The 27,145-nt window shown below is 38.8% G+C and overlaps 1 protein-coding gene across 3 annotated transcripts in view; it reads right to left on the bottom strand.

Annotated features, from left to right (window-relative positions):
• The window catches only part of LOC149157695 (protein ALWAYS EARLY 3-like), a 422,957-nt gene that overhangs the window by 177,680 nt on the left and 218,132 nt on the right, over nucleotides 1-27,145 (bottom strand). The window contains exons 9-11 of one of the 3 annotated variants that reach the window (XM_089435959.1): nucleotides 10,665-10,748; nucleotides 9,514-9,794; nucleotides 9,340-9,402 (exon numbers count right to left, since the gene is read on the bottom strand). In XM_089435959.1, the coding sequence (XP_089292085.1) occupies nucleotides 9,340-9,402; nucleotides 9,514-9,794; nucleotides 10,665-10,748 (428 nt within the window). The remainder of the gene's footprint in view (nucleotides 1-9,339; nucleotides 9,403-9,513; nucleotides 9,795-10,664; nucleotides 10,749-27,145) is intronic. The other 2 variants (XM_089435960.1, XM_089435961.1) reach the window with 2 other exon arrangements.

Below are 27,145 nucleotides of genomic sequence, written 5' to 3'. Positions count from 1 at the left end.
GTTATTGTGCTCATTGGAAAGCTCTTTGATAGAAATGATATCTTTAACAAATTTCCTTGAGTTTCAAATTCACTGAAGGTTAAATTCAGGCCCCTAAAGTGGCCCTATGCTTGTTGGCCCGCTGCATTTTTTAGAAATATTAAAGTACAAGTTTGCACAGCAAGTCTTTTGTATCCTTGCAGCAATAGAGAACAAGTATAATAGTTCTATTTAGCATTCTACTCAATGTTATCAGAATTGAACTGGTGATCGAACCAGAAAACCCTTTGAACCAAGAATCAATCAAAACCGGTAAAAAAACCTAACCAAAAAACCAATCGACCAAAAACAGATAGAATATTTAAATTTTAAAGAAAAACATATATATTCATGTGCACCATATGAATCTAAACAATTTATGCACAAATAAGCAAAAGTTCTCATTTATATAGCATGTAAGGGTGCACATAACCAAAATAGCATTGAGTGCAATCCATCTCTAAATTGAAAATACTTCAACAAACAGGCTCTAGATGGCCTCTAGCATCCAAAAAAATTCTTGCTACAACAAATACCTACCTATAATCAAAATCATTGCCTATATTGGGATCGTCGTCATCAATATCACCCTCTAAGCAATAAAATAACATAGAAAAAATATAGCAAGTCAAATCAAGATTTTGTATAAGTGATCGGTACATTTTTTGTAGGGGATCATGATAGAGGAGTTTGACAATCAATGCCACTAGCATCAAGGTACATCGAAGGTTTGGTGCTCTTGATTAAATAGTAGTTCCATACCCTCACACATGACAAAATCCAATGGAAACGTTGCAATCCCCCCAATCCTTAAAAAAAAAAAAAAAACTATTGACTCTTGGATTTTGAGCGAGATATAAAATTCTACTTTCTCCATATGAAATCCAAGGAGGTCAAAACCAATCTTAAACTTCCTGAGTCATTTCTTAAGGTTAAAAATTGAAGTAAAAAGATGAAAATGACAAATAAAGCAAAATGTTACTTTTACTTTAAGAATTTAACATTACCATGAATTGCATAGCAATATTAGGGACATAAGCTTGAATATTAAGCTGCCCCACTCACAAATTCTTGTTTTTTTTTAAATCGTGTTTGGGATATCATTGGCCAAATTGTACGAAATCAGTCGATTAGGTACAAAACTGGTCGGTTCAGAGAAAAAAAGTTGGTTTGATACCGAACCGGCCAGTTCCCCTACAAAAATGGCCGGTTTGGTATCCAACTAACCATTTCCAGTTCTGAATCTCGAATTGGATTGGTTTGAGCCCCAAACCAGTCAAACCGACTGTTTCAACCGATTCTAGTCCAATTCCAACAACATTTATTCTAAACATTGATTCTACTATGGTAAGAAGCTATCATACTCAATTTCTAGTGTTACAAACTCATATTTCTAGCATATTGAATACTTTTCCATCGTTGTTATGCACTATTAATTAGTTGTTATATTAATGATCATATCATATTTTCTATTATAATGGCTACATCTCCAATCTAATTGATTAGGCGTATGCTTACTTATTCGTTGGTTAAACTGTTGTGTGTGGGGATATCGCTCATGACATTTAGTGGAAGTTGGCCTTGTTACCCACTATTTTGTGGGTGATATCCCTAGGAGAAAAAATTTCTCCAAAATGGTCCTCAGTCAACAATCAGAAGCCCCTTGCAGCCACCAGCTAGCTCATTGTGCCATTTCTCCACCACCTGAGCCAGCCATGTGGTCCTTCACCCATCTACCATGATCATATGTTTGAAGGTGGGCATCCTGAACCTAAAGGTATGCCTTGTCATTTGGTAGTTGAGTATTGTAGCTTGTTTATCATGGACACTTCTGGGAATGGATCACTGGTGGGATTCAGCAGAAATAATGGGTTAGGTTTGTGCTCTTGTCCCCCATATCCCTTTTGGATATTAACCTTGGATTCTAGTCCTGTGGGATCTCTTTTACTGACCATTTGGCTTTAGGGATGGTATTTCACGGGAAGCCCCAATTTTGGTTGCGTGGTCCAAATCCGTATCCACTTATATTACATATTTTCCACTCATTATTACCTCATTCATCATTTCTCCCACCTGGGTCTACATTCCTCCACTGGATCCACATAGGGTTAGCTCACCCATTCCCTTTGCCCACACCTTGGGTCAGGCTTGGAATAATACCCCGGAGGTTGATGCAGCTAAAAAAAAAGACAAAAGCACATTTGGCCACATTCAACAGGAAGATGTATTGTACCAAAAAATGCAAAAGATGGCAGGGACAAACACATTTTGCACGTGGGCAAAAGCCAATACATGAGCTCTACCCCATCATCATGACCATCACCCTAGTTCCTACAGGTTATATGAGCCTCCTTCATCATATAGGAACCCATGATTTTCCTGACCCCTGGTGGGCAATGAACCGTCCTACCTTAAAAGGGATTATTCATTGTTATATCTTATGCATCATGCTCTTACCCCTTGAGCCCCAAGCAGTTAATCAAAGAAAATCATAAAAAGGCAAAAGGCATATAAAGAAGGGTGGAAAAATGAAGGTCAGCGCACCTCATGTGCCACGATTGCTCCCTTCTATACAACATTACAAACCCAAGTGTGAGCTTCCCTTTTAATAGCTACCCTTGTACCCCAGTATGTGGCCCAGGGCTGCCCCTTATCATCCCCTACTTCATTCACCTATCTATCACATGCCACCACCTTTTGAAGGATGTACCTTGAACATATTATCCCCTTTAAAAGTAGAAACCACCTAATAGGATACTTGGTTAACCCCATTTCAAGTTAGGAGACATTGGCACATCCTGAAGCCCATTATGGAAGGGCAAGCCATTATGAAGTCCCCACCTGTGGTCCATGGTTGCTAAGCTCATTTACTCGATTTCTCTAATGACTTGTTGTACTGGAAAGCTAGGGGACGAATTGGATCTTATGCAAGATTGCAGATGGTGTCCGTTTTGGGTTTGATCTCCCTATACGGGGTCCTAATCCTCTAGAGGGCTACATTGGCACATGTAGGGAGTGTTTTGAGATCCATGGGCCTCCATAGCAGTAGATAGCACTCCATGGATCCACAAAGATGGTTAGAGATGCTCGAGATAATCCCATTGGACGATTAAAATGCACCTAGTTCACCTTGGACCAACCAGCCCGAAAAATGTACCATTCACTTAGTAGTTGACCCAAGACTTGTAGAATGATGTGGCATCCCCTACAACATCATTAGAGCCCTTGTAGATGATCTACAAGCACCTTCGACTCATTTGGAGACCCATCAGGTTATTATTGTGCACCCATACCCGTTGGGACAACCACAGGTTTATTGTTTGGAGAACAAGGGGTCAACCCCTTGTTTGTCACTTTTGAGAGTCCTACTCTTCATTATGGCACACATGGACCTCATCAGGCCTCTTAGAGGGCCCTAAGGCATGCATAGATTATTATTTGACCTCTTGAGAGGCTTATTCTTTCATTTGTGAGATAGTTTGGTGGGCTTATCACCAAAAGCTAGATTATTAGAACATTATTTTATTTTTGGGAGTTATGTAGGCCAAGGAGGCTAATTCGAACTCCTCATTAGTGTATAAATACAAGTGAAATGAGTTCATTTTCTCATCATCACTTTCGATTGGGTCTCTTCTCTGTCTTGAGAATTTCGCACTTTTTCTTCGAGCATGAATTGGAGCTTTATGGATGAATTTTGATGTGTGGATTTGGTTTATCTTGTCTTGGAGCTTCTCTATTGTCAAATAGTTGAGGAGCGCTCCCCCCCCCCCCGATCTCGCTCCCAATTCACAATCTGAGCGAGAGCGCGCTCCAGACAAAAAAAATTGCTCCCTGATTTTTTTGGGAGCGAATTAGGGAGCATCGCTCCAGGAGCATTGTTTTCAATTGGGGAGCGGTCGGGGAGCGACCCCAGGTTTTTTCGAGAGTGAATTAGGGAGCGTCGCTCTGGGAACGTTGTTTTCAATGGGGGAGCGATCGCTCTTGACAGATCCCCCGTTGAAAAAATCGCTCCCGTCTGACGGAAAGGAAGCCTGTGCGGCCGAAAGGGAGGGCGACAGCGGCGTAGAGAGAGGGGGAAAGGGAGGGAAAAGGGGAGAAGAGAGAGCGAAGGGGAGGGGGGAAAATAAATAGACCCTTTCCCCTCCCATTATTCACTTTATCCATTGAGAGAACAAGAGAGTTTGGAGCAAGAAAGAGTTTGAAGCTTGGAGAGAGAAGCTTGGTTAGAGAGGAGCTTGGAGGAGTTTGAGGAGCTTGCAAGGGAAGATTGGAGCTTGAGATTGAGATTGAAGGCCAAAGAGGTAGGATCCACACTCTAATCTAGCATTTTTTTTATGTTCATTGCTAAATAAATAAATTCTCTATTTCCCTTTCCCATTCATCCATTTTTTTGCAGATTCAAAACTTCAAATTTCAAACATCATGGTTATATGGCTTAGCATTTTCTTCTTCTTGGTTCCTTTTTCGGTTATTATGGTGTTGGAGAGTTGAAAAAGGAAAGTTGAACATGAAGAAGAGGATAAAGAAGTGGGTTATAGTGGATCTGATGAAACCCCGGAGAGTAGTACTTTGCTGAGGAGGAAGAAAGTGAACATGATTCAACCCAAAAAACTAAACAAGACCAAACCCCATTGTGGAAATATGTTTCTAGGCTTGAAACAGGGAAAGGGGGTTGAACCACTAAATTTCACTGTCCCCATTGCAACAATACTTACACAAGTTCATACACCCGTGCCAGAAGGCACCTCTGTGGGAAAAGGTTGTGGGATGGAGATAAACAAATAGGAATCAAAACTTGTGCAAGTGTGTCAGCGGCAAACAGAGCCAAATACATAAGGGAAGTGGAGGAAGCCCAATACAAATCTAACAAATCAAAGGGTTTCTTTGAACATAGCTCGCAATCACATCAACACGCACGACGAACTCCTTCAGCATCCTCCCATGGCAGTAGATATGGAGGCACATGGTCACCAAACGTCTCTTTAAGGCGTAGAACCATATCAGATTTCCTTGATGAAGAGTGTAGGAATGATGTGGATTCAAAAGTTTATAGGTTTCTCTATGCATGTGGGATACCATTCAATGTTCTTCGATCACCTTATTGGCATGAAACGGTTTCTTCCATAAATGATGCCCCTAAAGGATAAGAGCCCTGAGTATGACAAGGCAAGAACCATTGGACTTGATCATGAAAAAAGCAAAAATATCACATACTTTGGGTAGAATGACAAATTCTTGGACTGAGAATGGGCTGTCCATTGTATCTGATGGATGGACAAATGTAAAAGGTCAACCATTGATAAGTGTTCTTGCTGTGTCTATTAGTGGTGCCATCTTTCTTTCAGCATATGATTATTCAAATAAGTTCAACACTTCCATCAACATTGCAGAACCATTACTTGAAACAATTGAACGTATTGGGCCATACAATTTCATCCAAGTCATCACTGATAATACTACTAATTGTAAGGCAGCGGGAGCAATTATTGAGGATGAATACCCCAACATATTTTGGTCTGGGTGTTTGGTTCACATAATGAACCTTTTGCTGCATGATATTATTAAGAACAAAAACCAACAATACAAATGGATTGGTGATTTGTACAAGAGAGGCAAACAAATGATAAATTTTATTACAAATCATAGCAATACCCATGGGCTTATCCGCAATCACTCAAGATTAGAGTTGTTGAAGATTGCGAAGACTAGATTTGCTAGCTATTACCTCACCCTCAGGTGCCTTTTCAAGGTAAGAGAGTCATTGGCTAGCATGTTATCAAGTCCACACTGGTAGATATTAAAGGACAGAGCTACAAATGCAGCTAAAAAGCAAGGTTTTGAACAAGTGGAGGAGACCGCTCTTAACGGTCTGTTTTGGGCATGTGTGAGGCAAGTATTGGAATTCACCAAGCCCATTTATCACATGATTCGTTTTGCAGATACAGATAAACCAATGACTGGGGAGCTATATGAATGGATGGATACCATGTTGGGGCAAGTAAAAGATATTCTTCAGAAAGATGCTCCCAACTTGTATACACTGATTCACAATTGTGTATGTACACGGTGGAATAAACTTAATGTTCCACTACATGCTTTGGCGTATATCCTTACGCCAAAATACTACTCTCCATCTTGATTGGGCCAACCTGCACCTGGGGGTGGGATTAAGGTCAAACCCCATACAAATGAAGAGGAATCTATAGGATATTTTGAAGCATTAGACAAGTTGGCACCTGACAAGGTGGAGTGTGCTAATGTGTGCCTTGAATTGGTCGGATACTTCAATTGCACTGGTTTGTTTGGTTCTTTGCATGCAATGGAAGATAGAGACAAATTTGATGCTCTCACATGGTGGGAATCATATGGCGGCATGGGAGTTCTACCAAAATTGGCAAAAAGAGTTCTCTCACAGGTTGTAAATACTTCTTCTACAGAGAGGTGTTGGAGCACCTACAACTTCATATATAATGTGAAAAGAAACAAACTCAATGAAAACCAGCTAGAAAGCTTGGTTTATGTGCACTACAACTTGAGGTTGTTGAGTCATTACTGTGATCGGCCTTCTGAGGATCCAACATATAAAATTTGGGACAACCACTCAAAGGACGATAATTTGAAGGATGGCACTATGCATCTTGAAGAATTGGAATAAGATCTTATGAGAGATGAAAATGGAAGAAAAACAACCATGCCACCCCTACCATCCAGTAGCAGTGTCAGTGCTAGTGCTCAAGTTCCAAGTATTGTTCCTTTGTTGTCGTCGCCTCCTCCATCTACATCCTCACGTGGAGGGCATGTGGATTTTGAATCTGGTCGTGGGACTGTGCAGGAAGAGACTCCTAGAAGACCACCATGACCTGCTCAAAAATTATACATTTCTCGTGGCGGCAAGAGTAAGTTGTAGATAATAGATTTACTTGTCTTTTGAATCTTCTAGTTTCTAGTCGTTTTTAAAACTATTGACTCTTTCATATTTATTATGATATTTTTTGTAAACAATATATGATTATGACAATTTAAGGTTGAAGTTTGAAGTTGGCAATTATAACTCATTGGTAATGAATTATGAATATGATGCTTTGTGAAAGTTGAAAGTTGTTTCATTTCATGTTAGATATTCTTTGTTGTAATGGTTACACTTAACTTACAAGTACAACTTTGGTGATCAATTATGAAAAATGTTATATATTGAATTTTAAAAGCTAGAGACTTTAAGATTGATGAATCATGACACTCAATATGTTGTATGTTACTAACTTGTGGATGTGGTTGATGAAGATTATAACTTCTAGATGATTGTTTCTATATGGTTCAATCTATGTTTTTTATGTTTTTTATATCTAATTCATCATTCTACATACTTTTGTTGACATATATGCATCAAAATATTAAAAAAAAAAGATATATATATATATATATATATATATATATATATATAAAATCGCTCCATGAATCGCTCCCAAACCAGGAGCTTCTGAAAATGTCACTCCCACTCCCACTCCCACTCCCAAGTAACCTTGGTCTTGAGGCCTCCTTGACCAAGAACCAAAGACTCCATTCTTCCAAGACTAAGGCACTGATCCACCAAGAGGTGGTTACCTAAAATCATACGTTTTTCACCTTTTCCTAGGTCTAGCCAAAATTGCTCACCTAGGGCATCATTTTCCCAGCAAACTATCCGTCCAAAAAGTTATCTCTCCTAGCCTCTCATGTGTGAGTGTCTCCTCAAGACCTCCTTCAAATTTGAGGCCATTCCGACAGTGGAGTTGTGAGAAAAGCCAAGCCCTAGCTCCGAGATAAGAACATCATTGGTTGCCACTCTTTCCTCCTACCCTAGACTTGGTTCACTTGTTCTCGTGTGGTCCAGTTCCTTTGAAAAGATAATTCTTCAAGAACCATCCAGAATACCAATTTCAATAAGGATTTTAGGGATCAATAAACTTTTTCACGAATCATATCCCCTAAACCTAACCCTCAAATCCTCTCATCCCTCTCCTAGAAGTCATTGTACCTTGCTTAGAGAGCAAGCTAGCTCTATCCTTCAACCTCTTCTGGAAAGGAATCATTTGGGTCACAACACATCCATTCCTTGATTTATCTTTCATTGGTGACTCCATAACATATCGGGTCTCCTCCCATCAGTGAAAGTCTGTAAATAGAAGGGAGCCTTAGTTGAGGTGACAGTGGGCTAAGTCTAGCATTTTCCCTTAGGTCCCCTATTAGTTTGAGCAGTAATAGGCCTAAAGTGAGAGGAATATGTGAGGTGACATTGGGCATACTCCTAATAGTGCTTATCGTATCACGATCTTGGTTGAAACTTGCCGACACTGCCAATTTGAGCAATAACAAGGGTAACAGTCAAACTAAGTTAAATACATTTACAACATACCCTAGATATGATACAACTAATCATGCCCTAAATATGTCCTCCATCTACTTGGTTGATCTAGATCCTCAATGTTGTATCCTTGCACCTTACTTGGAACCGGCACACTTGAGTATATCACTCGTCACATTAGAAAATCTATTTCTCAATGGATTGTGCCATTGTATGTTGCATCTTTCTCCTTTACTTAGCCTTGCTTTTATAATTTTTTGTCGAGATAAATCCCTAACCCTAATCTCGAAAGTGATGGACAGATGACATTAAATTTCGCCTCACTTGAGAGGAACAGTTGAGATTAAAGCATAATCACTTATGTAAATACTTTATTTTTCCTAAATTTCTTTAGCTCAATAGCCAACATATTAATTATGTAATTTTATTAAGTTAGACTAAGTTATAGTAGAAACTTACTCAATACTTGAGCAAGTTCCTTAGGGAGTCTTTGGGCGACTTCTACATGCCTAGACACTTAAGCCTGTGTAGAAGTACCTGCCCAAGCTACAAACATCAACAATAATATTCTGTCCATCCACCTCGCTCCACGCAGTAACAACATAGTTTCCATTTGCATTGTAAACAGCAATCTCACATCTTAAATCCCATCAAGCTTTACATTCTATTAAGAATAACAAGAAACATATTTACAACTTTTAAAATGAATGGTTCGTCAGCTAGCTCCAGCACAAAAGATCAAACAATAGCACCGTCTAGATTCATGTTTTTAATACAAACTTAAAATGGTACCTTAGACAAATCACTTCACAACATAGGTCTTACAAATTAAAGCATATCTAAGCATTCAACAAAAAATCAACTTCAGCTAGCACAATAAATCTAGTTTCTGTCACCACTCAAGAAAGCCTTATTCACAATATCTGGAATGTTTAACCTATTCTTTCAGTATTTTCATACAACCAAGAAAAGGGAGAAACCTGTCCCTCCATTTTTTCCGTCTCTGCTGAGCAAGATTCTCCTATTGCCCCAACCTGATCACTCTAGAAAAACATCGACAAAATAAGTTTCACCAAATTCTTACAAAGCAATTTTCCACAGGCTGTGACATACAATAAAAAAAAAGTTCCCAGAAGCTTGCCACCTAATCATACCTTTTCTGCTCCACCTTTTATTTTCCTCTTCCTTGATTCAGCAAGAGATGATGTATGTTGCATGTTTGATTCCACATTAACTATTTTATCCTCAACAGTCTGCTTTGTAGCCAGTTCAACACTCTTTACAGCATCCTTCACTTGTGAATATCTTTCTTGATCCAGTGAACTAGCCTGATTTCTTATTGCAACATCAACCTTTGCAACATCCTCAGCACTGATTTGTTCCTTTTGAAGTAAGTCATTCCCATTATTCTCTTCCTGGAGCTGTTGTAAGGAATCTGCAATCACCAATAACATTAAATCCATTGCTCCCATTAAATAATGGACAAGTAACAATTTTCAAAGATGATTCCACCTGTACTTTAGACTTTAGTCCATGCAAGTTGAGAGATAATAATGAATGTTCATGGAAAAACTCTACAAACACTTGCAGCCTGCCTGTATCTTGGCATAGAAGCTAAGGTGAGATTTCCTGAATTGAAATAGAGATCAAACATAATTGTACAGACTTGGCCAAAAACAATAAGTTCAATTTGATTGATGAATCATAAAAATCAATTTTCCACAACAGCAAAAAGGAACTATAACAAAGTATATAGTAATATACATATGCACATAAAATTTGAAAGTCATTTTGCAATAATGTCTTAAAAATAAGTCCTAGAAGCCTAGGAAATGCATCTTTCTGACAGTGTCTGCTTAGCACATGCACTAGATGTAAAAAGGACTGCATCTCTGCTAAAATATGCACTTAGATTACATGGTCATATGTACTGTTAGATTCCAGACTGCAACATCCAGATTCGGCATTCTCTTTTCATAAATTCATATTAACCAGGCTTTGTTCCTTCATTTTAACAACTAGTGTTGGAAATGTAACCCTTAGAGATTATGGTGAATGTGTTATTCTCATGGAGATGAATGTCAAAAATCACAAGAGAATGAGAAGAGTCATGGAGACTCCAAGAGACCTCTCGGAAGATGAAACAGACGGTCATTAAATAATGTATTTATGTGTGCCATATGTAGAAGAAATGCATCACATGCTTACCAAATCTCTTCTTCAATTGCAAGCGTGTTCTAACAGCTAGAATATACACGTTAATAGAAGGTACCATCATTTACATAAGACCAAGAAAAATCCTTACCAGGGCCAACCAAGGGTTGAGGCAGTGATCCATTCAATGAAAGGTTTGCCAATGTTGCTAAAGCATTAAGCCCAAAATTTCCAACTGCAAAAAAGTTAAAAAGACCTGAGAGAACATATTCTGGACAGAAGTATTTCTCTATTTTTAATTTCTTCTGTAACATAGAAAATCTCAAGGATAGATTACTTCAGAGGGCATTGAAGAATAAGGCTCGCCCAATGCTAAAGTTTAAACTTCATATCAAAACAAAAAATTCCTAGTTTTACTTAAATGTAATCATAACACGAAAATATTACAGCCTGGTGCAACTCACATTATATACAATCTGAAATTCCAAATGCCTTTACCAGTACACCTTCAAGAATCATTTTCCTTACAGACAGTCATTTAGAGCACGAAGACACCGATCCAGAATTTGTTGCAGTATTAATATTCCAATAATATTTAGGTCATTGTATAATGCAAAATGTCACTTTGTAATATATATCAATGGCATCCAACCAATGTGATATTTAAATATCACAGTTGGGAATTAGCTGGTTAAATCAATGTTGTCAGTGTTGAATCTGTAGCTATGGTCCATCTTCATATTGATATACTTGTTCTTAAAAAGCATGTTCTTTATGCTCATGCGAAAATCAAATTTCGTATTTATCAAAAAGAATTTTTACATATTTGTTTTTGGATCCAAAAGTGTTCAAGTCAGCTCTCTCTCCTACAAGTCGGCTCAGCTAATGATTGGCACCCATTCGACCAATGCAATCACTATATATAGAAGTCACTCCTCCTCCTCTTAATGCACATTTCGTCTGAGCAAAAATCAATATATTTCTGGGCATATGAAGGAAGATAAGGAGCAGATTGAAGGTGCAGGAGACTCATGGAAGATTGAATTATCTCTGTGATCTATCTCTGTTCTAAGAAGGTCGAATTACCTGTGGTTCATATCTGAGGAAGAGATCAGAAAGTCTGAAGTATATCCCTCTGCAAGGAGGCTGAAATATCTCTGTATAAGGCAGCCGAAATATCTCTGAGCAGAGGCCCAGATCCTGTGGATTATCTCTGTGATAAGAGGCTGAGATTCTGTGAGAAAGGCTCAACTTCTGAAGTTTGTCTATGTCTAAAAGAAGGCATATCTTCTGGAAGAAGAAGCCGAAATATTCTGTTCTTGCCATCAGATTGAGAAGGGCTGACTGGAACACTTGGTGGATACTCTTACTGGTTAGTTTGTGTATAGCTTTGACTTTGGTGTTTTTGTTGAATTGGTTCTCTAAGGAAAGATTTGCTGGGTCTTTACTCCATGTGGGTTTTCCTGAGGAAATCATTGTGTTGATATTGTGCATTTTGATCTCTGTTTTCTTGTTCTTGTATCGTTGATTTTCTGAAGTATAGTTACTTGATGAAGATGTTGTAAAACTGAAAAGAATTACATATATAATCTTCACAAGTAACTATGACTTGAACACTTGGTGGATACTTTTACTGGTTAGTTTGTGTATAGCTTTGACTTTGGTGTTTTTGTTGAATTGGTTCTCTAAGGAAAGATTTGCTGGGTCTTTACTCCATGTGGGTTTTCCTGGGGAAATCATTGTGTTGATATTGTGCATTTTGATCTCTGTTTTCTTGTTCTTGTATCGTTGATTTTCTGAAGTATAGTTACTTGATGAAGATGTTGTAAAACTGAAAAGAATTACATATATAATCTTCACACGTAATTATCACTGTTCAGATTCCAGAAATCAGTATATTGCCCTAGAATTTTTAACAATCAGAACCAGCCAGTCCAGAAATTTTCAGGCCCTAACAATTCTGACCAGTGGCACAGAACCAGAAAAGGCCGTTTCAGTACCAAACCGGCATTTCTCACGGAACTGACCACTTCTGTACAGATTCATCCAGTTCCATACTATACGATGACCCTCATCACAAAAAAATTTTAACAAAAAATAATAATGTATGAGTGCGGTGGCCTAATAATCAACCCTTTGGCCCTTCCAATGCTACATAATTAATGGTAATGTTAAATTCTTAAACTAAAAGAATGGAAACAAAAGATTCAAGACAATCTTTCATTCTCATCCTTTTACTTAAATTTTTAACATTGCCATTGATTGTTTCAGAATGTTTGAGGGTGGTTCCAACCTCACTGAATTTCATATGCAGAAAGTACAATTTTAGATTCGATTCAAAATCCAGCAGGCTTAACAGTTTTCGGGATTGAGGGAACTGCAATGTGTCCATTGGATTCTGTCATGCACGAGGGTTTGGAAGTTTGCAACTAGCACTTAATCAAGAGCACCAAACCATCTATATACATCGATGTTGGCGGCATTTATTTTTGAACTCCTTTGTCATGACCCTATTAAAAATGTCAACATCACTCGAACAAAATCTTGATTCGACACATTAACCGTTAACTTATCTTAATGCTTAGAATGTGATATTGTGTTATGAACAAAGTTCATAAATGCAGCAATATACTCAGAAGATATGAAATATACAAATATCTATGATAGATCAATAATATATTTATATAAGAATGTACAGAAGATATGAGATGATTACAAATGACGGCCTGCTTATATAGTTAGGCAGGTGGCCCTTCATGAACAGTCATGTTTTAAGAGACATGCCTCTTCTATACTCATCAATCATTAATCATGATTAGGATTGCTATTTATACTTATATAACATTGCTTTCTTCTTCAAAAAGCTTCGTCTTCAAAACTTATTGCTAATAAGACATGTCATTTTGTTTCTTTGCCTTGTAATCTATTCGCATCTTTAGGAATTATTCAAGTCGTCATCTTTAATGATACAAGATGATAGGATCCTCTAAGTGATAAACAAAATTCTCGAACTAAGAAGGGATCTAACCATCCTAAATTAATCTTCTGTGGAATCTTGCAGTTACAAGGTACTTCGTGCGAAAGTTTATCACAAGGCTGAATTGCACTGAAATTAGTAGTCTTTGTAACATAAGTTCGTTGCTTTTGTTCTGAGTGATACAGATATGCAGAGTGATTGAATTTTCTACTCTTGTGATTCGGACGTCGATAAGGAGTTCTTGTGGTTGGAATTTCCTTTATCATTCGTGTGACAACTTCTTGATTTTCTTCAAGTACTGATGTTGTTGAGTTGGTTACAAAGTCTTATTTGGATTTTTCATCGTCTTAACTGCAACATCAAAATTTGTTTTTACTTCAACTAGCTTGTCACCTTCTTGAGGTGTGATATTCACTGGATCGATATTCGTTCTTTTTTCTTCAACTTGAATTTCTACATTTGAAGATTTCGACACTTCCTTCTCGATAAGTTGTTGTACCTTGTTTTCCAAAAACTTCTTGTCCTTCTTAAGCTTCTTAATTTGCATCAGTAATTTTTTACTATGGTCCTTAAGCCAAGAAAATTCTTCTTTCTTGTCAACTATGATTTTGTCAACTCCCCTTTGCATATTTTCTATCACTTTTTTAGTTTCTTGAAAAATTACTTTTGAGATATAGTGTATGCATTTTGGTGTTACTGAATCTTCCAATGTAATGTCATGTAGTGTTATTTTCTGCTTCCTATAGGAAAATGTTAAAAACTTCTTCTTTGTATTTAGGATGAAGGACCCTAGTGATTCCATCCAAGATGAACCCATAATTATATCATTATTGTCACAAAATCAAGTTCTCGATAAGTTGTTTTACCTTGTTTTCCAAAGACTTCTTGTCATTCTTAAGCCTCTTAATTTGCATCAGTAATTTTTTACTATGGTCCTTAAGCCGAGAAAATTCTTCATTTTTGTCAACGATGGTTTTGTCAACTTCCCTTTGCATATTTTGTATCGTTTTTTTAGTTTCTTGAAAAATTAATTTTTAGATATAGTGTACGTCTTTTGGTGTTACTGAATCTTCCAATGTAATGTGATGTAGTGTTATTTTCTGCTTCCTATAGGAAAATGTTATAAACTTTTTCTTTGTATTTAGGATGAAGGACCCTAGTGATTCCATCCAAGTTGAACCCATAATTATATCAATATTTTCATAAAATCAGGTTTTAACAGTGAATTGCGAGATAAAAGTATAATCTTCAATACTTAGTTGTAGATTGTTTATGTCATATCATTTTTTAATCGTCGAATCCATTGTTTCAATTATATTAGATTCAAGAATCACTAACTAGTTAGCACTTTTAGTACTAAAATAATTATTATCTTGAGTAGGATCGATAGAGATTATAATATCCCTTCCTACAAGTGATCCTTTGATTTTAAATAGTGCACTAACACATTGACTAAAGGTTTTCAGAAATATTTTCTTATTGGTCCATTTTTTTTTCTTTTTTGGGATGAGCTTAGGGTTTTACACAACGTTCCACGAAGCGGCAATGAAGCGGGGGCATTTTTTGGAAGCGGCGACGCAGAAGCGTCATTTCCCAAAAATCTAGGAAGCGAATATATGGCATCCAAAATACCAAAATTAGTTGTAGAAGACATGAAAACATGCATATTTTTACATAAATCAAGATAGATATATCCATTGTACATCAATGATTAATTATTCCAGCACCAACCATCTACAATCTAGATTCCTCTTCTCTTGTCTCGCCTTTGCCTCTACTTCAATTCTATAAGGATTTTAGTCAACATTGCCTAATGTTGATCAAACAGTGTAATCCAAGCCTTATAATATGGTAGAGAAAGCTTAACATGCCTGATCAATGATTTTGACTTGATTGAAGGGTACATAATTGCTAAGGCCATGAAAAAGGAGTTCAACAATCAATAATACCAACATTGGGGTACATATAAGGCTTGTTGCTCTTGATTAAATGCCAATCACCTGCCCTCATACAAGATATAATCAGTGTTTTAAAAGTCAGCCGGCTCAGAACCGACTTGGCCGAGTTGGTCTAAGCTGGTAAAAAAAATTGTGACTCGGTCGTCGAACCCGTTTGGTCGGCCGAGTCCGTATCAACTCGGCCGGGTCACTTTATGCGGCCAATAAACCCCAAAAACGCAATTTTTTTTTTTTAAATGAGTGTGGAGGACTCCATGGTATTTTGGTCTTTGGGGTCTGATCCCCTCTCTTAGTATTGATATGCTATTCAAATTTCATGGTAATGTGAAGATTAAGGAGAATGTCACTTTTACTTAAATTTTTAACATTACCATGAAATGACTCAGGATGTTTGAGTATGGTTCCGGCCTCATTGGATTTCATATGGAGAAAGTAGAATTTTAGATTTCATTCAAAATCCAGCAGACTTATCAGTTTTTCAAGATTTCAAGATTAGGGGATTGCAATGTTTCCATTGAATTTTGTCATGTATTAGGGTATGGAACTCGTATTTAATCAAGATCACCAATCCCTCTATGTACCTTGATGTTAAGTGACATTGGTTGTCGAACTCCTCCGGGATTCACTCCCAAACCGGGAGCTTTTGAACATCTTGCTCCCACTCCCGTTTTTGCTCTCGCTCCCCACTTTCGTTTCCACTCCCAAGTAACACTGAGCCACATGATGTTGGCAACTTGTAAAGTTTTGTAGATGTTCTATGCTAAGAGCAATTTCACTTTTCTCACAGCAATCATACAAGTAGATAAGCAAAATGCAGATAGAACATATAAGCAGATCTTACAGAAGACAAATCAGAAACAAGAAAAATGTATGTGTTTGTTTCGGCGGTCAACAGGATGCTTCAACCAGCAAAGTCTCCTTTGGTCAGCCAGCCCAGCATGTGTCACAACAACCCTCCAACCAGTAGATGAGTCAACCCAAGTCAGTTCTACAAAAGTCAACGTTGTCCTGAAAAGTCAACGCAGGGGCAGCAAGCTAAAAGTCAACGCAGCAGCAAAACGGTCAACCCTTTGACCTCGATTTTTGTGCCAGGTAGTATGGCATTCAAAAATCGAACCTCCCACAAGTTTTCAGCTTGTTTGGACCAAGTGTTGACCAAAGTCAACGCTGGTCAAACTTCTGCGAAACCCTAGCAGCAGAAACCCTAGCAGCAGAAAAATCCTCTTCGTCCTTCCCACGTGTGGCTGAAATTCGTCCTCCAGGTAGCTCGTACTTTTTAGGATGAGAGAGGAAGATGTGAGTTGTTTTTTTTGTGATCCAATTCTCTCCAACTTTTCCTGTATATATATATATCCATCAATGAGGGTGTGTGACACATATGTTGGGCATGTGAGCCTACATTACAAAACTGGCTGACCTTTGCACATATAATTTATTAAGAATAATAAATTCAAAATATAAGTTCTGCTCATCGGATTAAGACTATTTTTATATGGATTTTACACCTCTCAGAAAGAGGAATCCAACAAAAATATTAGCCTCTTAATCTGAGCATCAGAACATGGAGTTTGGACCTAGTTGTCCAAATTTAACACTCCCTCTCAACTAGGGAGAACTCCATCTATTAGTGCAATTAACATCGTGAGTCATCCCGCCGAAACTTGCTTTGCTGGCTTCTTTATTTCAGAACAGAAGTGGGTCAGTCACAAAGACATCATTCCCCGACTGACATAATCAGTCCAGAGGTCCCAGACCTCACAAATCTTGATCCCAGATCAAGTGGTTGGACCATGCCATCCTAGATAGAGAGTACGGCAATCTCTGATGCGTCCATCAGTCTTTGCTAATAGTCTCTAGCTTTTCCACACCTCATTGGCCAAATGAGAGGTACTTCCCATGAGCCCTGAACTCAATGGGTAGGATGCATACGGGGCACAGATTAAATGAGTGGCGAACCAGCTCAATAATCACAAGGGTGGGGCAGAAGCATTATGAGTGCTTATAGCTCCGAGAAGCTATCCCCAAAGCCCCCCAGAGCTCCCAGAGCTCATTGTCCAACAGGACCCACATCATAGGGTCTTTCCACGACACCAAGACTCTCACGGAAGGTTAGGAACTTGACCTTCCCCAGGGGCTTAGTGAGAATATCCGCGACCTGCTCATCAGTTCCTATATGATCGAGCCTTACGGCGCCTCGCTGTACCATATCCCGGATAAAGTGGTACCTGATATCAATATGCTTGGATCGGTCGTGGAACACAGGATTCTCAGTCATACGAATCCCACTCTGATTATCACAGAGTATTACAGTGGTATCTAGCACATGTTGGAACAGCTCACTAAAGAGCTTCCTCAACCAAACTGCTTCACAACAGGTCATACTAGCAGCAATGTATTCGGCCTCCGCGGTGCTCAAAGCCACCGACTTCTGCTTCCTGCTCATCCATGAGATCGAAGCAGAACCAAGATTGAAACAGCATCCAGATGTGCTCTTACGATCCACCACACTGCCAGCCCAATCGGCATCAATATATCCCCGGAGTGTCACACTCCCAGCAGTGTATCTCAGCCCATGGTTTATCGTGCCCCGAAGATATCTCAAAAGATTCTTGGCACCAACCCAGTGAAAATGATGAGGCTCAACCATCTGTTGACTCAAAGTATTCACTGCAAAACATATGTCCGGACGGGTGTTCACTAAGAACATCAAAGCTCCTATGAGTTGACGATACTCAGTAGGATTGGCCAAGATAGGCCCTGCAGCGCTGCCACTCAACTTCTTAAAGTTGAGTTCCATTGGTGTCGACACGGACTTACAGTCCACCATCCCAAATCTTTCCAGAAGCTTCACAATATACTTTCCTTGAGAAAGGAAAATCTCTCCAGGTCTCTGCCAGACCTCCAGGCCTAGGAAATAGTGCATCAGTCCTAGGTCTTTCATCTCGAACTCAGCAGCAAGCTCCCTCTTACATTGATGAATGAGAGGGTCATCACCTGTCAGGAAGAGGTCGTCCACATACAGCACTAGAATGAGAGGCTTTCCTTCCTCAACCTTAAAGTAAAGGTTTGGGTCAGCATTGCTTCGAGTGAAGCCCAGCTTCATCAAGTAACTATCCATCCTCTCATACCAAGCTCTGGGTGCTTGCTTTAACCCATAGAGGGCTTTCTTCAACCTGCAGACATAAGTGTCTCGATCTTGAACTTCAAATCCCAGAGGTTGTTCTACATACACCTCTTCCTTTATTGCACCATGCAGAAAAGCAGTCTTGACATCCATCTGATGAAGACTCCATCCTTGCGTAGCAACAAGGGCTATGATGGATCGGATGGTGGTATATCGAGCCACAGGTGCAAATATATCGTCATAGTCAATTCCTTCCTTTTGAGAGAAGCCACGGGCAACAAATCTTGCCTTAAACTTTTCAGCACTCCCATCAGATCCATGTTTAATCTTGTAGAGCCATTTAGCGGTGACAACAGATTTGTCCTTCGGTCTCGGGACCACATCCCAGACATCATTCTTCATAATAGCCTCATATTCTTCATGCATAGCATCCTTCCAGACTTGATGCTTGATGGCTTCTTCAAAAGATCCAGGTTCAGATTGTATAATAGTACTCATGGCAGCTAGATACCCTTGGTATCTACACGGCTTCTTGCTTTCTCGGAATGTTCCCCTTGGGGCAGCATGACCCTCAGCATCTTCGAGGGTGTCCCTGAGCCATGATGGCCTCTTTCCTAGAGAAGGGGAAGGATCAATAGGGTCCATTGGCTCTTCAACATCAGGCATAGTCTCATCCTGGGGTTCTTCCAGATTTCCAGGTCTTTCTTCATGGTTTTCTTCAGATCTAGGAAGATCTACTACTTTCTTCAGGGAAGCATCTTCGTCAAAGGTGACATCATGGCTTATCTCTACTTCCCTTTGACCAGGTACATAGACTCTATATGCCTTAGAAGTCTCACTGTAACCCACAAACATTCCTTTCTTCCCAGTAGCGTCCAGCTTACTTCTCTTTTCTTTCGGCACATGAAAATAGACAGGACATCCAAAAATTCTAAAATGTGAGACATCAGGTTTCTTACCAGAGAAAACCTCTTCGGGAGTTTTGGAGTCCAAAGCAGAATAAGGGCATCGGTTTTGAATGTACACAGCAGTATTTGCAGCTTCTCCCCACAGAAACTTTGGAAGACCCTGGTCACATAGCATGGCACGGGCAGCTTCCACAATAGTCCTATTCTTGCGTTCAGCAACACCATTCTGCTCAGGAGTATATGCAGTGGTAGTCTCCCTCTTAATGCCAGCTTCTCTGCAAAAGTCTTTGAACTCATTTGACTCATATTCAGTGCCATTGTCAGTCCTCAAAATCTTGATCTTCTTTCCGGTCATATTTTCCACCAAGGCTTTGAAGGTACGGAACCACATGAAAGCCTCATCCTTCTTCTTCAAGAAGTATATCCAGGTTTTGCGAGAGAAGTCATCAGTAAATGTCATATAGTAAGAACATCCCCCCAGGGATGTTCCAGGCAACATACCGGAAAGATCAGAATGGACCAGTTGCAATATCTCAGATGTCTTTGTGACACTTGAGGGGAAAGGTCCCCTTGTATGTTTTCCTTCAGCACAGCCCTTACATACACCTTTATGATTATTTCCAAAATCAGGCATCCCTGTCACCACCTTCCTTGCTTCGGGAAGAGCCTTGTAATGAAGGTGTCCAAATCTTCGGTGCCATAGTTCGGTTTGACGGATAGTATCACAAGTCATAGCTCCCAACGGACTCCCTCCAACCTGGTAGAGTGTACCAACTCTAAAACCAATTGAGATAGCTTCCTTGAAGCTCTTCTTCCACATGAGTACCTTTCCATCAGAGAAAGTTACATTGAATCCTTTGTCTTCCATGGCAGATACAGACACAAGGTTCTTCTTCAATTTGGGTACATAGAGTACATCTTGTAGATGGAGGATTTGTCCTTGAGACAAGTGGAGGGTCACAGTCCCGGTCCCTTTCACAGGATAAGTGGCATTATCCCCAAGGGTAATTTCTAGATTAGTATCCCTTTCAACCATGTCAGAAAGTGCTTCCTTGAATCCGGTGATGTGTCTTGAGGCACCACTATCGATTAGCCAGACATCCATAGTGTCGGGCGGAGATGCAGCTGAGAGAGCAGATATTAGAATATACTCATTTCTTTTATCAACAACATTAGACTCCTCATACCTGGTATTTCTGGTCCTTTTAGAAGGTGGATGGTTTCCTTCAAAGTGAGCCTTCCTCTTTCCTTTGGATTTGTCATTCCTTTGATTCCCATTCCTTCGGTTGTTGTTGTTGTCGTCACTATCGGGAGAATTCTTCTGGAAGGGGCATTCTCTAGCATAGTGTCAAGTCCTATGGCAGGTGAAACATTTACCCTTCTTCTTTTGAGTCTTAGTCCTTCCTTTGTCCTTGGAACCACCAGAGTTCTTCTTTCGGGAATGAGCAACATAGGCAGCATTTTTTTCATTATCAAATTCCTTCATCCTTGTTTCTTCTTGCATACATCTAGACAAAAGCTCATCAAAGTTAGGGATGGTATTATTGTTGAGAATGGTAGTTGTGAATACTTGCCATTCATATGGAAGTCCTCCAAGTGCGGTGAGAACCATCTCACGATCAGCTATTGTCTCCCCAATAGCTAGCAGATTGTTCCTGGTTTCGGTCAACTTCATAAAGAAAGTTTGAATAGACTCGTCTCGGCCCTTCTTCATATTCTTCAACTTGTTCTTGAGGAATAGCACTTGGTTCACATTGTTTACTCGGAACATAAGTATCAGTTTGTCATACATCTCCTTGGATGTGCCTAGTTCAGATATGTAGGCAACCAGACTCTTATTTATGGATTCCCTGATCAGCAGTTTTGCTCTGATTTCTCCCTTCTTATACTTGTGTTTAACAGCAGCAGAGGCATTTGATGGAGGTTCTTGAATCTTCCCTGTCACATGATCTAGGAGATCATGATCTTCTAATTTGAGATCTAATAACATCTTCCAGGCATGGAAGTCATCACTTCCAGTCAGCTTGTCATTCTCCCTGAATTCAAGCTTAGAGGAATCCATTTCCTTCGATGATGATTGCTATAGATAGAGTTTGTCTTCACCTCAGCTCCGATACCATGTAAAGTTTTGTAGATGTTCTATGCTAAGAGCAATTTCACTTTTCTCACAGCAATCATACAAGTAGATAAGCAAAATGCAGATAGAACATATAAGCAGATCTTACAGAAGACAAATCAGAAACAAGAAAAATGTATGTGTTTGTTTCGGCGGTCAATAGGATGCTTCAACCAGCAAAGTCTCCTTTGGTCAGCCAGCCCAGCATGTGTCACAACAACCCTCCAACCAGTAGATGAGTCAACCCAAGTCAGTTCTACAAAAGTCAACGTTGTCCTGAAAAGTCAACGCAGGGGCAGCAAGCTAAAAGTCAACGCAGCAGCAAAACGGTCAACCCTTTGACCTCGATTTTTGTGCCAGGTAGTATGGCATTCAAAAATCGAACCTCCCACAAGTTTTCAGCTTGTTTGGACCAAGTGTTGACCAAAGTCAACGCTGGTCAAACTTCTGCGAAACCCTAGCAGCAGAAACCCTAGCAGCAGAAAAATCCTCTTCGTCCTTCCCACGTGTGGCTGAAATTCGTCCTCCAGGTAGCTCGTACTTTTTAGGATGAGAGAGGAAGATGTGAGTTGTTTTTTTTGTGATCCAATTCTCTCCAACTTTTCCTGTATATATATATATCCATCAATGAGGGTGTGTGACACATCTGTTGGGCATGTGAGCCTACATTACAAAACTGGCTGACCTTTGCACATATAATTTATTAAGAATAATAAATTCAAAATATAAGTTCTGCTCATCGGATTAAGACTATTTTTATATGGATTTTACACCTCTCAGAAAGAGGAATCCAACAAAAATATTAGCCTCTTAATCTGAGCATCAGAACATGGAGTTTGGACCTAGTTGTCCAAATTTAACACAACTCTAGCAGTAGCCAGTAGTACTGGTCATATACTTTTGTTGTAGAGGCCATTTATAGCCTCCATGGTTATGTGTTTTTGTTTTGATCTCTATATCATCATCGTGTATGTATTGAACAGTGCACTGGGTGCCATTTTGATATAATGGATATATTCATGAGCCTACTTTGATCATATGTAGTCTTCTATCTATAATCTAATGTTGTGTGTTTGGAAACATGAAAGAAAATCTTTAAAATTATGTGTTTTTATAAAAAATAAATATTTAATGTATTTTTTACAATGACCGAGTCATTGAAATCAAGCCGGCCAAGTCAATACCAAGTCGGAGTCAGAGTCAGAGTCGATCCTCCACAATCAAACATTGGATATAATCCAATGAAACGCCACAATCATTGATCCTGAAAACTGTTATGTCTGTTGAATTTTGAATGGGATATGAAATTCTATTTTCTCCATATGAAGTCTGATGAGGTTGGAAACACTCTCAAACATCCTGAGTCATTTCATGGTAATGTTAAAAATTTAAGTAAAACGATGGAAATGAAATATAAAGGAGAATGTCACTTTAACTTTAAGAATTTAACATTACCATTAGGGAGCATCTAGGAAGCGTCTTAGGAGAATCATGGGGCACCTAGGAGTAATCCGAAAACGTAGTTCCTCACAGAACAATTCGAAATTTCCAAAGCAAAAAAAGCCCAATGGAACTGTCCACCTTCTCTCAGATCCGCGGTGGATACACAACCGAACCTCCAAAGATCCACACCTGATCCTTTCCGGATCCGCGGATCGAGCAGCAGGAACCGCAGATTGAGCAGTAGGAGCCATGGATCGGCACCCCACAAATCCAATTTTACAGGAATCACCAATAAAAAGAGGAACCACAGATCCGATTTTCCAATCCACAGTTCTGCCGAAGGATTGGTGGCGGATCCGTACGAGATGTGGATCTGCCTTTGGATCCTTGGGGGGACAGTTCTTGCAACACTGGTTTAAAAAATAATCCTTTTAACTTTTTATTAATCCTTCAATCCCTTTAATTATAACTTCTTTTAGTTATATAATAATGAAATACATTTCAATCTATTTCTTAAAACCTTTTCCTTTCTTAAATCACTTTTTTAATAATTTTTTCCCTTTTTTTCAAAGCACAAAATTGTTTAACTTATAAATAAAAATTTGGTCAAACCTTCACTTTAATATTGGTTAAAACAACGAAAAAAAAAACAGAACAAAACAAAAACATCTTTAATGCCTCACTCCAATTAATATTGTGTATCCCTTTATTTCCACGTGCATGTATTTCAATTATCCTATCTGGATGGTGTGGCGATTAACCAATACGACTGAGTGATACATTGTTATTTCTTTTGATTTGGAAATATTTTTAAAAATGAGATGACAACTAGGACACTCCAATTAATGTGGACTATTAAAAGCTTGAGTAACTTTGAATAACCCTTTTTAAATCCTTCTTATCCTTTTTAAATTAAAACTAAAAAAGGTCTTCATTACAATTTTTTTTCTTTTTCCTTTTGATTATGTCCCTTATTCCTTTTTTAATATTTTAATTTTTAATGAATATCTTTTCCTTCATAAAATCACCTTTTTATGGTTTCACATCAACCTCTTAATTAGTAAATGACAAATGGCCTTACATGAATTTGATTTAATTATTAAATGACAAATGGTATAATTATCGAAGGTCGCATTGTTTTGAATTTTGGTTGCTACCTCCTCGAATTTGATATCCACGGGACTGAAACCAAGGATTTTTTACGGCATGGTAATCTACAGGTTTACTCTGTATTCATTTGCTCTGGTAGTGATGGTATGATATGAGACACTGGCTCGCAGCAACATGAAGAAAATGGTTGTAGAACAGTGAACCGCGATGAGTGTCAGACGTAGTGTAGAGTAGAATATTTGTGTAGCTGAAAGCGCGACAAATTATGCTAGCTATGTTGTCTGAGGCTAAGACATTAACCACCAGAATGGGGTCATACAAATGTGTTGTTGGTGTCTATGGCGGACCGTTGGCAAAAGTTGCTATCGCTAAAGCAATGGTAGTTGCAGTCGTTGAGGCGACCACTGCTGCTATTTTGTTTTTTGTTTATTTTTTTATTTTTTGTTTTTTGTTTTTTATTTGTTTTATCTTTTTTTGCGTTTTTTTGGGTATATATTTTAATAGTTTTTTTTTAAGTAATCTACTTTTTATACTCTACTTTTTTTTCTTTTCTTTTTTTGATATTATATATTTTTATTTTTATTTTTCAACTTATAATTTTATTTGTTGCTCTCTTTTTATTTTCTTTTTTTTATAATTTTTTTTTCTTTTATATATATATATATATATATATAGAGAGAGAGAGAGAGAGAGAGAGAGCGAGAGAGATTTTCTTTCCTTCTTCATTTTTCATTTTTATATAATATATTTTGAGGAGTTTTTTTGTTTGTTTTTCTTTTTGAATGGCCAAAGCCCTGACAGCAGAGTGGATAACCTCCAAATACTTGTGTCACTAAAATCCTGATTTCAAACAGGAACGAACTAACGAAGGGTTGATGGCCAAAGGTCGGATCAGATTGGCTCTATGTAGCGATTCAGTAGCTAGAAGATGGAACAACTCTCATACCAAATGTTATGAACAAAGTTCATAAACGCAACAAAATACTCAAAAGATGTGAAATATATAAATATCCATGATAGGAAAATAATATATTTATATAAGAATGTACAGAAGATATGATATTATTACAAATAAGGGTCGGCTTATATAGCTAGGTAGGTGCCCCTTCATGAACACTCATGTCTTTAGAGACATGCCTCTTCTATACTAATCACTAATTAATCATTATTAGGGTTGTTGGTTATAGTTACATTAGTTATATAAATTATATCCGTAACATATTGATGATGAGGATCTCAATATATGTTGATTTGGGGTAGCATCGGATGTGTTCTAGGCCTCAAATTTTGCAGAGAGGCTCGGGCGCATGTATTCCAAAGAACCCATAAAGTCTTTTAGGAAATTCCACCCAAAGACAATTTTATTAAAATAATTAATATTTTTAATGGGACCCTAAGTCTAAACTTAGGAGATTAAAAATAATAATGGGTATTAATCTAATTGTGGGTGCAACTTCTAAAAGAATATGAGGATCAAGCTAAAATGATCTTAGCCATTGATTACCTTTTAATCTAGGTCATTGAATGTCAACGAGATGATTATTTAAGGGAGCTTGAGGATCATTTGGAAAAGACACCAAGAGATCAAGAGATCGAATTTTGAAGTGAGAAGTTCTCAAGAGAGAGTTTTGATCTAGGAGATTTCTTGCAGTTGAGGGGCAGGGATAACATCCGGACAGAGAGAGAGATTTTCATAGCCAGAGAATCATTAGCAAAGAGAGGCAGAGGGTCATCTAGCAACCCAGACATAGAGGCTGATGCAAGGCCATGCAGAGGCAGCGGAGTGGGTGAGAGAGAGTTCGAGATTTTGTTGGGCAGAGTCGATTTCGGAAGTTGGGAGTCAGGATGTGAGACTAGGAGGCTAAGAGCAGAGACTTCGGGCAGCAAATCAATCAGCGGACTGGGTGACGTAGTGCCTAGAGAGGTTGACGCAGGAACTGTGTGAGGACTGCGCAGACGAAGGGTAGGGCTTGCCAGAGGCACTTCATCCAATACCAAGATTAGCCGGGATTTTCTCAGTGATTGTGTGAAGTAATCTCACAAAGCTTTCTGCCAGTATTTCTCTCTGTAACTAAATAACCCGAGAGGTATTCAGAGATGTATTTAGAATTTGCTACAGCTTAATAATAATAAACCCTCAGATCTGTTGCACCGGTTTTCCCGCATTGGATCTTTCCAGGGACTTTAGACCAAAAATAACAGCGTCTATTGTGTTGTATTTTCTTTCTTCCCCAGTCTCTTGTTTCCGCATAATATTTAATTAAGTGAAGGTTGCAGTGTATGTATTACGATATTTGTCATAGGAAACAGCAAGTAATTTGTTTAAAGGAATTTAACAAATAGGAGTAATATCATCAGTTCCTGCAGTAGGGATTCCGGTTTACAGAATTTTCACACAGTCATGTTTTAGAGACATGCTTCTTCTATACTAATCACCTATGTTGCACGGGGACCCATCCCCCCCTAAAATCCCATTGTCCCGTGCGTCTCCACGTTCCGGGGACTTAAAAACGCCTAGGAAACGTTCCAGAATAGTAGGGGACCCCATTGGGGACTCGGGGACTTTTTAGGCGTTCCCAATCTGTCCCTCACTCAAATCGGGGACTTTTTTGATAAGTTTCCTTCGTCCATCAAAAAATCAGGGACGTTTGACCCAGCAATAAACAAACATTAAAAATTAGAATCTTTCATGCTATATCTAAATCCTACGATGCCATCTAAACCCTACGCAGCATAACATTTTGGATTTCCTTATTTCTCTGAGCGACGATGGCTGAGCTACGACAACATACCTTTTTAAGTTTTATTGTTTTTTAATCAGCGGTTGCGGTTCACAGTGGTTACGGTTCACAGCGGTTACGGTTCACAGTGTACAGCGTTCACAGTGGTTGCGGTTCATAGTGGTTGCGGTTCACAGTTGACGCTAAGTGGTATTCTTCAACAATGCAGCAGCAAAGTCGTATTCGTGGTACCATCTTCAACAACGCACAGGTATG

The sequence above is a fragment of the Pinus tabuliformis genome, chromosome 5_2 (assembly GCF_031772625.1).
Source record: "Pinus tabuliformis cultivar Carrire ecotype Pingquan chromosome 5_2, CPIR1, whole genome shotgun sequence".
NCBI classification, from domain to species: Eukaryota; Viridiplantae; Streptophyta; class Pinopsida; order Pinales; family Pinaceae; genus Pinus; species Pinus tabuliformis.
The sequence above is the reverse complement of the archived record's forward strand: the minus strand, read 5'-3'. Positions and strand labels throughout refer to the sequence as shown.